This window comes from Macrobrachium rosenbergii, chromosome 4 (genome assembly GCF_040412425.1).
Source record: "Macrobrachium rosenbergii isolate ZJJX-2024 chromosome 4, ASM4041242v1, whole genome shotgun sequence".
Lineage (NCBI taxonomy): Eukaryota > Metazoa > Arthropoda > Malacostraca > Decapoda > Palaemonidae > Macrobrachium > Macrobrachium rosenbergii.
The window spans coordinates 2,898,350-2,913,704 of record NC_089744.1 but is presented as its reverse complement, the minus strand read 5'-3'; the positions used below and the strand labels follow the sequence as shown (position 1 = coordinate 2,913,704).

The following is a 15,355-nucleotide window of genomic DNA, read 5'->3' as shown; positions in this document are numbered from 1 at the left end:
ATGTCAGTCTCACGAAAAGAATTGCCTCGTGTGCATATTGTACCTAGCTAGGTCTATGTATCGCTTCAGAGGCAGAAGTCAGTTTCGTATTACGTAGTTGCTCCCAAAAGGATCATCGATCCTTGAATAGCTGAGGAAGAGTTCCTCGTTCTCCTGTGCCTTATAACTTAGCCCTAATGGCGTCACCTGGCCGTTCAGGGAATGGTGGGATGCTGCAGGATCTTACCATAAAAGGGGCAGAGTTTTCTCCCCGAAATTGTCATCCAAATGAAGGGATGGACAGGATGCTGGCGCACTTCCTTCCCACCTGCAGCCTGCCATAAAGCGGCCGCAAATTCCCGCACCGCTATACAGGTAAGTCAGGCCTGGTCCCACCCGGGAGACCATAAAGGCCTTTAGTGTGGGCGTGATGGTCTGCCATGGGCGCCGCGATGACCCTTTCTGGGCGAGGGCTTTTCCCTCTCTGCTCTTTTATAAAGGCCACGATCGGATGAGGCATTTGGCCTGGAGCGTATTCATTTAGGTAGCGAGATTTAGGAAAGCTGCTGACCAGTTTTCTTATATAAGAAAATCTGCACGTTTCTAAAAGTTTGGGTAACACTTAAATTTTTACATGAATCAATATTGCTTAGTGTTATAAATGATCCTATTTCACATTATATATATATATATATATATATATATATATATATATATATATATATATATATATATATATATATATATATATATATATATATATATATATATATATATATATATATATATATAATGTCTATATATGTGTGTGAAAGAGAGAGAGAGAGAGAGAGAGAGCGTTTAAATGCCTTCTCCCATGTTACTGTGAAATATATGTGATAAATTTCTTATGGGTATGAATAAACGATATTATTAATACTTTGTACTTAAGTCATGAAATTCATTTACAAAAATCTTATCCATTTTTAGCGATTTCTTAGCGAGAATTTAGTTATGGTCTCTATGAATGGAGATGCGTATTTTCCATGTTCGTAATTGTCTGATGCTTATTAATTTTTCATATCCTTTGGTTTGCCTCCGTCAGAAGTGTACTGTAGTAAAAGAAGCTAAAACATCGGAGTGCACGCATGCAGTTTTAACTTGCATGAGAGAGAGAGAGAGAGAGAGAGAGAGAGAGAGAGAGAGAGAGAGAGAGAGAGAGAGAGCCAGCCGCCTCTCTCGAGCCAGATGGGAAGGACGTTAAAATGGGACCGTCTTCGCAAGGTATCTTTTGAAGCTGCTTCGGACAGATTTAATTTTTGAATTCACGCCAGAGCTGGCATCGGTAATGGAGCCACATATCGATGTTGGGTCGGTTTTCACAAGACAAGTGGAAAACTCGGGAAAGATCTGATGGCTTTCTGCGAAGTTGAGACGGGGAGAGCATCCATTTTCCTTTCCATTGTATAAAAGAAAGCAAGCTCACTTTTGGCTACAGTAAAGTTTGAATTGGTAAAGTTTTGGGATGTAAAGAAGAAAAAACTTGCCTGGGATCAGATGCAGGAATACAAAAGAGACATGTTGGCGGCTCTGTCTTTGCTCCTAATATATTGCTTAATGGTATGGAAAGCGTTTAGGTGATATATATGTCGTTCTATTAAGAAAAATATATTTAAAAATAAAAATAATCAACAGTGCGTAGCTTTTTATATGCTCATCTTTTTTAAACAAGAAAATGTCGATTCGAACCAAATTATTTTTCATGAACTTGGTCATACCGCCACACTGAGCAATTTGTAAAACTGCATTGTGTGTGCAGTTTAGTTACCTGCAGAAAAAATTGAAAAATGATCTCCGTAACGAACATTTAACAATGAAAATATAGAGAAAATCTAACTTGCTTTTTTTTTGCACACAGCTATGTGACCAACAAAAACATTCACCTTGAAGACCCTTGACATTTCCCTATACCTTCGCCTAGTGCTCTCCAACAGCCGTCCGCTACCCCCTCCCCTTTTCATTCCTTGTTCGTAAACCCTCCCTCACCCTTTCCCCTTTCCCTCCCCTCTTCTCTTAGTCAGCCACTTGTCGTCATTTGTGCGAGGCAGGGCCGTGAAGAAATAGGTGGAATGAAGATGAGACGACGGGGCGAGTGTGAGAGACGGGCGTATGTTGATTGTTGTAACAGATTGCTCTGTCTTTCATGTAGCCCCTGCACTACTGCCAGGGAGCTATGGAGCTTCGTGGAACAATATAAGATGTGCTCAGGATTTGATAAGGCGTGCTCTTGCTGCATTTGCTAGTGGTAAGGGAATTATTCGTCGCTTCCGATGAAACCCATAGTGGTTCGTCTTAGCACAGTAACGGGATGTTGGGATGTGTCACTCCATGAGTTTATTTCTCTCTGCAAGAAATGTAGTAGGAATATCTCTCTCTCTCTCTCTCTCTCTCTCTCTCTCTCTCTCTCTCTCTCTCTCTCTCTCTCATTTCAGTATTTTATCTGAAGCAATATTTCATCCGATTTTCTGAAATTGATGCTGATCGTACCTAAGGCTGGTTTTTGTTTAGGGAAATATCCTGGATATATAGTCAGTCTGTTATGGATTCACTATAGGATTATTATCTATGGTGATAAGATGAAATGTTGGGAAGAGTGGCATACCTACTTTCAGAATTACCGAAGCTGCGTTGTCTTGTAGAAGCAGTTGGAAGTATAGGTCTTCGTCGTAAGATCACCTTAAACCACTAGTCTAGAAAATAATGAGAATTGAAAACTATCTGTCTTCTCTATACCCATCTTGTTCATTTTTCTTCGGGCCGGGGCTAGCTATAGGCAGCGAGTTGAATAAAAGATAAAATAAAACCTTTCCACGCCAGGGGAAAAAAGAGAGATGGAAAAAAAAAAAAAATGAGTATCTTTCCGCGTCTGAAACATCGCCACGAGTGACATTTAAGCTGATATTGTATGATGTATCCGCGATGAGTCTCGGGGAGTCAGGTGGGAAGGAGTGCCCTGAGATTATTGGCGGCGACCCAGAGAAGATCATTAAGGATGGGACCAGAGGTGACGACAAAAGGAAGTCGCGAGATTGCCTCGCTCCGAGGGAGAAAAGGACGGGGTTCGGGGCGGCTCTGAATAAAAGTGGGTGTCCTTAAGGGCCTTGGGAGTATAAAGCCCTCACTATTTTTTCCCCTTGATATTTTTTCTCTTCATCTGGAACACCAGTACAAATTGTTTTCGACTGTTATGTACCTTTCTTGCTGTCTTGTGTTAATGTCAGGATGTGGTCACTGGTATTGGTTAATTGACCAGAATGATCTGTAGCTATTTCAGGTTTTAGTTAATAATTTGTACAACAATACTTTGTTTTTTTTTATATAACGCGGTTTATTTCCCACCGGCATTTATCTCACTCGTGTTGGATGACGCCATCGGATGTCGTTCTTTGTCAGAGGCTTGGGTCGCATCGATCTCTTGCATCTTACAGGAAACATATTTCTCAATTCTGAATTTTACTTAAAGGTCATACGCCTGGAAATGCGCTTAACAGAGAGCCTTCTCACTTCTTGAATAGGGTAAAGGATATTATAATCTGTAAGAAAATCAAGGGATACCCGCATACCTTGTCTTCTTTTCCCAGTGATTTCAAACGGAAGCGCGCTTACACAACGTGTGTATGCGCGCGCGCGCGTTGTTGGATACGGTATAAACACACACACACACACACACACACACACACACACACACATATATATATATATATATATACATACACTGTATATACAAAGAGCGATATGTCTGGATGTAATTATAGCTTGAAGACATAAAACCACAATATATTTTAGCGTATAACCAGGTAGGTATCATTTATGAAGACGCTGGTCCGTTACGAAACTCCTCTCACAATAGATCCTTAGTTTCGCAACGCAAGTTGGCTCCTGCATGTCTTTCATTGACGAAAGACTTTTTAAAACTGAAGGTAAAAGGTAATCCGTGTTCGACTCTGTTGAAAGACCAAGTGACCATTGCAATGAAGTATTCATGAGTGAGCAGTGCAAATAAAACTGTCTTGGAAAAATAGGAATTGTAAGAAGGATATTTTAGAACTCCAAAGGTCAATCACCGCTTCCTTTGAAGCTGGTTTTGAAAGCTGCAATTGGTTTAAGGGCAAGAATCTCGATTGGTAGTTATAAAGCCCCTGGAGCTTGTGCCTCCGTATCAGTACTAGTATTTGCTTTTGTTGCTGTTGTTGTTTATGCAAGACCGAAATTCAGATTACTACTGAGGTGCGTCAGTCTACTACTGAGGTGCGTCAGTTATGTATGACAACAGAGAAGCTGGTCTCAATTTCAGTTTAAGTTTGCTTGAGATTCAAGTCTCTCTCTCTCTCTCTCTCTCTCTCTCTCTCTCTCTCTCTCTCTCTCTCTCTCTCTCTCTCAGGCACAATATGGCCGCGAGGCTCATGTTGCTGCTTTGTGGTCTGGAAGGAGCCGCAACTTCTTGCAGCCGCCTCTTCCACAGTGTCATTCCCCCTCCTCCCTCCTCCCTCCCCTCCCCCTTACCTATTACTTCACATGAGTAAGGAGTCAGTTCTGGACTCTTTTTCGCCTAATTTTTCACCTTAGGAGGTGCCGAAGGCAGACGCAAGTTTCGCTGTGAGGTCGCAAGCCAACATCGAATAACAAAACAGAAAATGACACAGACGTCATTCAGTCCATTTCCTGTGATTAAGTTAAACAATTGCTATTAAGGTGCCCTTTCGAGGGTGTCTGGGCGTAACTGCTTCGTCAGCTTTAGGCTAGGTTTTATTGCTTACGTATGTCATTTTGTTTGCCCGAGTGTGGATAAAGTGTCATGTTTATTGTTTTTATTGTTCGAAGAAAGGACGGAAGAGCAGTCCCGAGTTTTGTTGGGGACACATTTACATATTTATCGTACGCGTGTAAGTTGTTATGATGCATTATATTCGGAGATCATATATATATATATATATATATATATATATATATATATATATATATATATATATATACATATACATATATAGCTGGTATACTGCTTGTGTTATTTTAATATTATGACTTTAGTTACCTTAAACGTATATGTATCCTTTTCTCATAGCGAAATGTAATTGGGTAAAAAATGTTTTTATTAGAGTAGTCATGGCAAATCCTGATTTTAAGTGCAGTCGAGTTTAATTATATTTTAATGAATAGATTGCAACAGTTCTAACCCCTGAAATTTAGGAGTGTAAATGCTTGATTCTGGAGGGGGTGGTGTTATTTTGTACGTCATAAAAAAATGAAAACGTCCTCGTTCTTTTGGGTCGCAGAGGATTTTTTTTTTTTTTTTTAGAGGCGTGTGCTTAAATGACCCGTGGAGAAATTGTAGAAAGGAGAAATAAAGAATGGTTTCCATTCCAAAGTTCCATTCCAGAGTCCAAACTTAAGCCTGTAACCAACCGGTTGGAGGTCTGAATTCTCATTTACCATATTGAGGTCGGTGGTAGAATTTCAAGTAGCTTCCCCCCCCAACCCGCCCCCAGGGGCTTGAGGTTAAGAGTTAGGTTGGTATAATCTCCACTTTTATGAATTATGAAACATTTGAACATACTTTTAGTCATTTGTTTTCGAAGCAGAGACCATAACTGCGGACCAAGCTGACGAGATTAAATTGGGTTTCATAATAATTTGATGTGTGCAAAGGCCAGGTGTTCTTTGTTAAAGAGAAGTGATTTAGGGATAATAGCAGTTGAGGGTTGTGACTGTTGTGGCGTGTTTTTGTTTGCTGCTTCTTTAAGGTTATGTCTGTGGTTACGGAATGATGGTGAATATGCTTATGAACTCCATACGAGTAGGTAAAACTAGAAGATGAATGGAGATGTGGGCGGTCCAGACGCCGTGCAAAGGAGACCTAATAATTATGTTCGACGCGCTGAGATTTTTCCTTGTTAAGGCCTATATCCCATTCAAAATGAACTCTTCAGAAAAGGTTAGAATGTGCCTTTTACGTCAGAGGCTGATTCTATTGTAGTAACTGTTCCAGTGCTCTAAAGTGCCAAGGTTATGACACGGTCGTGTCGGATTGTTGTTGGAGGTTTTTATGGCACAATGTGGAAACGGCGAGTAAGGATGTGTCTGCGAGTGTTGTGTGGGTTCTCTCGTTTGTCAGTTGCAAAGTGGTCTTGTTTTTGCAGTCTTTATGTGACACCCTGTTTCAAGGAGGTAGCCAGTACTTATGGTAATAGTGGGTTAATGGGCGTGAATTGTGGGAGGGACCAAATTGCTATTACTCATCGCGAGGGCGTTTTGGGAGGGTGCTTGAGTGGCAGGAATCACGTTTCGATGTCGCTTTTCATTGTTGAAAATGCCATGTGTTTCTCTCTTTGTGTGTTGTATGTATGTACGCATGTATATATATATGTATATATATATTATATACTTAAGCTTAAGAGTTGAAAATCAAACTTTTCTTTTAAAGACGAGGACAAAGTTCATCATAACGTATGATTACATCAGGAGATGCTGAATTAGTATTTCCTGAATGTTGAATGAATGAGCGTGTTTGAAGGGCGATTTTTTTTTTTATTTTAGTGTAGTACTCTGCTTTGGTATTTGGAAAGAGAGAATGACGTGAAAGAGAATCCCGTGGAAATGCTTAGGTACAAAAGAAACATTCTGCGACCATGATGATGTCATGAGTTCCAAAGAGGATAATATGTTCTCAAAGAAGTACCGTTTCGCTTAACCATATCTTTAACGCTGTGTCATCAGCTTCGTTTCTCGTTGGTGTCTTCCCAGATGGGCCAAGATGGTGTTACGTGTCCTTTCAGCGATCGTGTCACGAGACGAAATTCTAATTCGATCTAACATTTTTGCTGTCGAATCCATAAGAAGGAAACTCCGTAGGGGACTAGTGCCGTCAGTGCGCCTCATGCGGTGCACTAGGCTTAAGTTAAGGTTCTTTGCAGCGTCCCTTCGGCCCCTAGCTGCAACCCCTCTCATTCCTTTTACTGTACCTCCGTTCATATTCTCTTTCTTCCATCTTACTTTCCACCCTCCCCTAACAATTAGTTGAAGGAAAGGTTCTCTCTCTCTCTCTCTCTCTCTCTCTCTCTCTCTCTCTCTCTCTCTCTCTCTCTCTCTCCTTACAAACTATAAAAAACTGAGAGAGCATATTATAATCAAAGTAGCTTGTAAAATTTGGCAATACTCACATGGCTGACTGAATGACAGTAAAGCAACATTGATAATAAAACCTACTGAGAGAGAGAGAGAGAGGGAGAGGGAGAGAGAGAGTATCCTCCCTTAAATTTTAGTTCTAGTTTGTAAGGAGTGTAACAAGTCTGATAATTAAACGAGAGAGAGAGAGAGAGAGAATGAGCGTTTCAAAACCTATCAGGATAGGGGATTACAGTTTTTGAGACTCCCCGGAGTCCTTACTTGTTCCAGAATAGAACAAAATAGAATACAGAATTCAGGCCAAAGACCGAACACTCTCCTCCGAGTTTAGCAGCTTGCTACGAGTGAGAAGACGTAATCAAGAAAACTTTCATGCACAACCTAACAGTGAATGGGGAGCTTTTTTTCAAAGACGTTGCTCTAGGCTGAGGTCTTCAGGTCGCGAGACGGGCAGGTGATGTTGGTGGCGGTCGGGATGAACCACCCACGAAAGAAAAAGGTTGCGTGGGTGTCAGGTGGCACTCGCGGCTCCCTCGTTTTCCGGGATTACAGGTTCGGTCCAGAGTTTATATATATATATATATATATATATATATATATATATATATATATATATATATATATATATATATATATATATATATATATATATATATTTTATATGCGATTTGCCTGAATCTTTAAAGAGGTCGTTCATTTGTATCATTTTATTGCCTTCGCCGCTGCTATTATTATGTAGAGACGATGGAGGTAAACATTTCATGTCCATTTTATTCCATTCATTAACCTTTGAACAATGTGTGTTTGGAAAGTGTACTGATGCTCGCATTGTTTTTCTTTTGGGGTTTGGGGGTGGCGTGGTTGGGATTTTATAAGTTCATCATAGAGAATTAAATGTACGTTCAAATTAGTTCTAGTATTTCCTTTTAGCTTGGATAGTTTTAAAAATGGTAACGTGAGGTTACAAGAGATATACTTGATCTTTGCTATTTTAATGAATCTAGCCATTGCTCTATATGCTGTTGCACAAGCTATTGTTCAGGGCTTTTGTAATATAAATCCTTAATGCCTCATCAGTGTTTGCAACACATTGCTCTTCGCTGGTGCAATTGAAGCAGCTGATAGATTTTAGGTGGGGAGTCGGGAGGGGAGCTATTTTGAGAATACCGAGATATTTCATTCCCTTCAGTGAAAATCTGTAGTCATGTTTGCGTGGCATGGAATTCTAAAGTAGGTATCCTACCGTAGGATGCTAAACCTTTTAAGTTTTACAGGTAATGCCGTGTTTTCTTGAAAGCGCTGTTATCATGCCACTCTATATATGTTACTGATTTTCTAACAATTCATGGTGAAAGAGGTTTTCTTCATGTGCTCAGTTTTGGTGCAATTTTATGTGCATGCCCTTCTGGTCATTTTTTGTAACGAAAGCTTGCAAGCTACTGCGTGTTTGGTTTGCTTCGTAAGATTGTGTTTATATTTTTGAATAATAATAATAATAATAATAATAATAATAATAATAATAATAATAATAATAATAATAATAATAATAATAATGAGATTCTATCCATTTGTTTAGGGCGCACATTTTGATAAACTCGTAATCACAAACTTACTTTTTATAAGTAATTCCCTAAATCCTTTCTTTCAGTTTCTTTGACATGACTCTAAGATTTCCTGTAAACGTTTTACTCAACTTTCCATTAGAGTTTTATGCAGTGGACGGATTATTCCACATTGCAGATTATGTACTTTTATTCAGCCCGACCCTCTGTCTCGACCCCATGTCATTTTGTTTTATATACGAATTGAATGAAACGATTCAATTTGCGATGCTGTTTGGAAGTGGAGTTTTGAATATTGGCGGCAGTTCGTTTTATTTCTCTGGCGGTTTGTATAAAAGGTTTATGTATTGATGGCTACGTATAAGTATGCATACATGCACAAGGTTTTCTGATGGTGGCTATGACATACATCTAATTTTATAAGCGCCTTTGACAAATGTTCTCATAGAGGAAGTTTTTTCCGCTGTATTAAATAAAAGCAAGATAGGCTTCCCTGTTCGTAGTCTGTCACCGTTATTGAATTTTCCGTTGATGCCCCCCGCGCTAAGCTCCAAATGACCCAGTTTTCGTGCAGGCGGTGGATCTTCAATATCGGCTTCATTGACGTTCAGAGGCTTTGCGCAGTGGTTAATGATAGCGCCGTGAGCCACGACCCTGTAGTTCAGGTTAAAGTAGAGTCGTTTCCCCGTTTCCTTCCGAAAGAGAGGACTTGGGCACTGCCAGATTTGGCGGGTTTGTTCCATGAAGGTGTCTCTATGAAGCTATGTCAAACCTGTGCTGATGCTGACCGGCATTAGAGGCAGAAGTTTACTGAGTTCCCCGAGACACCTACCTGCCAGTTTCTCAGTGCATATTGCATTCGAGTTTTGCTTGCGGTTCTCTGAAGATTAGAAAAATACTCTCTCTCTCTCTCTCTCTCTCTCTCTCTCTCTCTCTCTCTCTCTCTCTCTCTCTCTCTCTCTCTCTTTTTTTTTTTTAAAGAAAATCCTTTGGCGTTTCTTTGTCCGCCTCGAACTTCATCTTTACTCTGGATGTCACAGATATCGGGAGAGTACAGCTATTCAGTAATAAAAGAGATTGGAAAAGGGGGAATTAAAATCTGTTTGAAGAGTCGAAGGGTCGTCGTTGTGAAAAAAATAAACTTTTACATAATAGTTTTAACTTTTATCTTAGCGAATAGCATTTGCATTAAAAAAATTTTTTTTTTTTTTTGAGTTTTCATTTGGCGAAATAAAAATGAATGACAAATACGTTAAATTGATGTATTTAACAATCCTCAAAATGTAACATGAAGTACCTCTACGAAGATTCGAGTAATAAGGTGTAAATTGCCAGCCAAAGTGATTGTGTGCGTGACCCCCGCCCCCCTGCGGGGCAAAGGCATTGCACCATGATTAGCATACCCAATATATACCTAGACCGTGAGCATCCCTAGAAGGTCTTTTGAGGATATGCAGAGTCCTTAAGGAAATGAATTCATCTTGGCAGTGACGAATGGAAGATGCGGCTTATTAATTTTTTTAATGAAGCGGCCTGAAGTGTGTAGATGTTGTCGAGTGCGTGTTTATTTATCGCTGAAGTGGTGGATGTTTATTTGTAGCTCAGGACACTTTATGTGGGTCTCAAGGAGGACGACTATTTTTAGCTCTCTCTCTCTCTCTCTCTCTCTCTCTCTCTCTCTCTCAAGATAAATTTTTTTTTATAATTTTCACTAATATACTTTCTTATACACCTGTTAATTTGAATGCATTGCAAATATTTCTTGTGTGTTTGTGATTGTGCGTGAGAGAGAGAGAGAGAGAGAGAGAGAGAGAGAGAGAGAGAGAGAGAGAGAGAGAGAGAGAGAGAGAGAGAGTGGGTGGAGATGAAGGTATTGTGGCGAGCCTACCTTCCCTATAAGGCTTCTAAAGTGGATGTTATACCTATGTCACCTCGACTGGGTCCTTTCAGATAGTATCGGTTCAACGGATATGTACTTTTCTATTCACGTTAATGACGGCTTTTCTTCTGCTTCTTAGGCCTATCTGTGGGTTGGACTGACTTTTTTTGCGAATGCGTATGAAGATTTTTAGATTAATTTTTTCCCCTTGTTTATGCATTTTTGTCTGCTTTTTACTTACACAAACACACGCGCGCGCATGGTTAGAAGTCTTTGTGTAAATGTGAGAGTAAAAGTTATGTTTTGTGCTTATGATTTCACTACTCGTAAAGATTATACTCGGAAAAAAATATTGTCTGTTTTGCATGTAAGTAGTCTTGTGTGCGTTCTTAAAATCACGAATGACGGCTGGATAATGAAAGTGGCAAATTTAAAACATAGCTATACTGTTTTCGTGTAAAGTTACATATCTCCATTACTACCCTGGTTTAAGAAAGTGTAGTTGCATATTTTGAGCAACTAAACCAAGGGATTTTAGTGGTGGACCATTCTGTTTCTAAAAATGTGTGGCTAGGAGTTGATTTTAAAATTATTATTTTTTCGTGTCATCACCGTAAGAAAAATCAAGTGATATTCTGACAGCTGAGATGAAATCTAACCAGAAAATATTTACTTTGTGATGTTTGTAGTGTTTTTATTTACTGGTGCTTATTGGGAATTTTTTTTTTTTACTCAGAATTATGATGATGACGATGATGAAGTAGAGTGGATGAGTTTTCAAGTGCCTTTAATTTTGTAAGGCCCTTCAAGAACTTAAACTATAATGGCCCTCTAAAGTTACACATTTTGTGTGTATGTGTGCGTGTGTGTGTTCCTTTGGGTAGACCGTGACGTCACCAGACACCTTGTATTAACGTAGCCATGATCATCGTCACAAACCATCACCTTCGCAGTCATCACCACCACCATGAGAAGTAGTGGATCCTTCAGAGAAGTCCTTTTGGGCTCTCGCCACGGCTGCCGCCTGGCCCCTGCCGCCTTGACTGTTACAGCTGCTATATCCTTGAGGGTTCCTCTTATCCTTCTTTCGTTATAGGAAACAGTCCTCATGTTGGCCCGGTGCTCTACTGATGCTTGGTGAGATCACCTTGGCCACCAGGTTACCCCTCACGATATCATTTTGGCAGCGAAAGTAATTAAAATTCAGTGACCCAGAACCGGAAGAGAAGAGTAGGGGTGGGGGGAGAGGAAAAAGAAGAGGCGGTGGGAGGAGGCGGTCCTTAGACAAACTCTGAAACATGGACGACGCTGCTAACAACAGCAGCAGCAGCGACGATGACGACGTTTTCGGCATGTGCGGCGGTTATGCCTCTCGCCCTCTGGTCGATCGCTCGCTCTCCCGGTCGGCCCCTTCTGAAGATTACTTCCCGCAGGAGGCCACAGCCCCAATTCCCATTCCCACTGTTAGTGTGCCCGTTACTGTCACTGTCGCCAGTCCCTGTGGCAGTCCTTCTGAGGATGTCCCGGAGGTGGCGCTGAGGAGACCCAGAGGAGGAGCGCCGGAGGAGGAGGAGGAGAAACTTAAAGTGGGAGCCACCACCGAGAGGCGGAGGAGTTTCATCGCTGACGTCTTTATCGCCGCCAAAAACTGGTGTGTCCGTCGTGGTGCTTTGTTCTCTTCTCTCTGAAATCAGTCCATTTCTTGCGTGACGTTTCAGTTCATAGTCATGAGAGACTCTGGGACAGGGACATGTTGATCATATTGCCTGCTCTTTCCGTCAAGTTATTGGCTCCATTCCATCCAAACATCATGGTAGATGATCAGTTGTCACTCTCTCTCTCTCTCTCTCTAATTGGAGTCGGGTTTTTCAGTTAATATATGTCTATTTTTCTGATCTTCATTATATGCATTTTTCTTTCATAGTATAGTCAGCTAATAAGATTCTATTTTTCTGTAGTAGAAGTTGATTAATTACTTGAAACTGTAGATGCATTAACACAATACACATTTAGAGGAGCTACTCTGTTTCAGCTTCACGTGGGAATATCTTCATCCTTGAAATGAGTACCACGAATTTAGTTTGAGCATTAAAAAAATATGTACATGATTATGACGCTTACGTTTCCTTCTGGAATTATTATTTTTTATGCTTAGATGGCAAGATACGCTTGTTTTATTCACCGTTATACATCTTCATGTGCGGTAGGCGATAAGCCTCATGCGTTATTCATGTGTTTATTGGATAGGCTAGGATGGCCTGGGGGGAATATGGCGGCTTTAGTGTCACGGAGGTGGAGGTGGAGGTGGAGGTGGAGGCAGTTAGGTAGAGTATTCCGCCTGAAGAAATACCGCCCTTTCCCAGAGCCGCTTTCGGTGTTAGATGCGTGTTTTGTTTGAATTCATATTTTCTCTTCTCTTGGAGGGCTGGGTCTACCAACAACGAGGAAATAAGCTTTAGTGATTTCGTGGTGGTGGTTTTGTGGCGGGAGCTGAATGTGAGGCAGGGACTGGAGTAAAATATTGTCTTTGTGTCTTGAATTTTTTTATTGTTGTTGGTTATATGTACGTAGTAAAATAAATATTTTAGAAATATGCTCGATATGCTTGTCCACAATATCTAACGTAAATATAGATTAAGTATTTTTTATATTACAGAAATAAAGTTTTCTGCAGAAGGGATGAAGAAAAAGTAATAATATTCTGAGGATCAAAAAAAAATTTAATCACGAGAATTTTTTTTTTTTTTTATCTAGCTCATCCTATCTTCTTTGCAATTTTCAGTTGGAGAGAGATTTGAGACACACTTATTCTTCAGAGTTTATAGATATTAGTTGCACGCAACTTGCGTTGTAAATTGCATGCTAATTTGATTTTTTTTTTTTTTCAGGATAATCGAGACGGACTCCAAATCTCTGAATTCCCTCTCGACGCAGTCTGTAGGCTCAGCCCCGGGAGCAGGTCATTCTCGAAAATCCTCTGACACATCACAGGTAAAATAGTTGTTACCCAACTTGCAGGCAGCTTAAGGTGGCGCCGTCTTTCTTTTTTCATTACAGCATCACGAAAGTGTTGGAACTGTTTTGGTTATATTTCGCGAAACCATGAACCTTGTAAATTATTAGTAGTGAAATTGTTACATAAACCAGTTTAAAAGTATTTAATAATGTGTAGATATGACATGAAATATAAGAATGAAAATACTGAAACATTTTGTACAAAATTTTTTTTTTACATTTTTCTTAGAAATAATGGCCATCAAGCACGCATGTTCAAATTATGTATCAGTGTCTTCTGATTGTCATTGGTGAACATGGCAACTTGATGTAAAAGTGTTGAGATTTCCAGCTGCCTTGAACCTATTTTTGTCCTCCTAGATCTCTGTAGCCTCTGGAGGTTCAGGAGGCTCTGGTGGATCCTCTGGGGGTGGTTCGACTGGAGGCTCTCAGCTGCAAGATCCCGAGGAGGATTTATGGGGATTGTGGGGTCGTTTGGTCAACGACTGGGAGACATGGAACAAGAAGAAGAGTCTGCAGCTGAAGGTACGTTCACTGTGAAATTCCTGTTAGAAGTAGGAAGTTCAGTTTACTGAGAACTGCTTTCTGTTCTATTAGTTTGGGAGGATGCAGGAATAAATGTGTTTGATTAGATTGTATGTTAAGAGTTTGGTGTGGATGTTATATAATAATCACAACAGGCACTTTAGTTACACCGTAGTCACACCACAATTTCACCAAGTTGTTAAATTTAACATAAAGTGTACCTTAAAAAAATTCTGTTTCCCAAAATTATTAATTAAAACCTTGTTTGAATGCATAATCCACATACAGCACCGTAAGAAATAAAATACTGAGAGAAAGTTTGTTGTAATTTTCGGTGAAATGTTAGATAAACCTAGATAGCTCAATAGGTCATACATCTGTTAAAGTCGAAATCAAATTACCTTCTGAAGTTCATGATATGTAGTACACCTGTAGACATATAACCCGCTAAGTTTTCATGATTCACATGAAAGCTTACTGGCTGAGAATTTTTCGTGGCAGATAACGCATCATTGATTTTTTTTATCATGGTCCTGGCATTTGTTTTTTAGTAATTAGCAAAATATCCCAAAATCTGTCTTATCTCTCATTATTCACAAAAATAATACGAAATCTTGAATTATCATCTTCATCTGTCTCCAGATTTAATTAGTTTTTCCTGGGCCTAAAGCCCATCCTTCCCAAATTTCAGTGAAATCTATCACGTGACTGATCCTGTGGTTAAAGGCCAGATCATTAAAAAAAAAAAAAGTAATGCAGAGCATGAATGATTAATTAGTAAGGAAAATTCAGTTCAGTCACTTCCCTGAGCTTGGATACGTCCTGTCATCTTGTGAAAATCTGTTCTGGTATTGAAACGTAACAGTGTTTAGCATGATATGAACCACATTAAGATAAGCAGCGGTCAATGCAAAAAAAAATTTTAAGTGCAATTCGCTCATGTTACACAGGAGTTGGTGCGCAAAGGTATTCCTCACCATTTCCGAGGAATTACCTGGCAGCTCCTCTGTTCTGCACATAATTCTCCCGAGAAGGGTAAATATGCTGAATACCTCAGGACAACGTCAGCATGTGAAAAGGTTAGAACCTTGTTTTTCACTAGTTCTGCAATAGAATAAACATTATGTTACTGCAAAAGTGTGATGTATCCAACATATTTTTAGTACTTTTGATTGTTGATAGATTATCATATGTGTGCAATTTTAACAACTAAAATGTTCTCTCTTTGCATTAC

General features: G+C 39.8%; 1 protein-coding gene across 19 annotated transcripts in view; it reads left to right on the top strand.

Moving 5' to 3' along the window:
* The window catches only part of Evi5 (ecotropic viral integration site 5), a 410,930-nt gene that overhangs the window by 368,759 nt on the left and 26,816 nt on the right, over window positions 1-15,355 (top strand). For 14 of the 19 annotated variants that reach the window (XM_067088522.1, XM_067088506.1, XM_067088500.1 and 11 more), the window contains 3 exons: window positions 13,470-13,572; window positions 13,957-14,121; window positions 15,072-15,200. In XM_067088522.1, the coding sequence (XP_066944623.1) occupies window positions 13,470-13,572; window positions 13,957-14,121; window positions 15,072-15,200 (397 nt within the window). Of the gene's footprint in view, window positions 1-11,317; window positions 12,233-13,469; window positions 13,573-13,956; window positions 14,122-15,071; window positions 15,201-15,355 lie in introns of all 19 variants that reach the window. The other 5 variants (XM_067088529.1, XM_067088562.1, XM_067088535.1 and 2 more) reach the window with 1 other exon arrangement.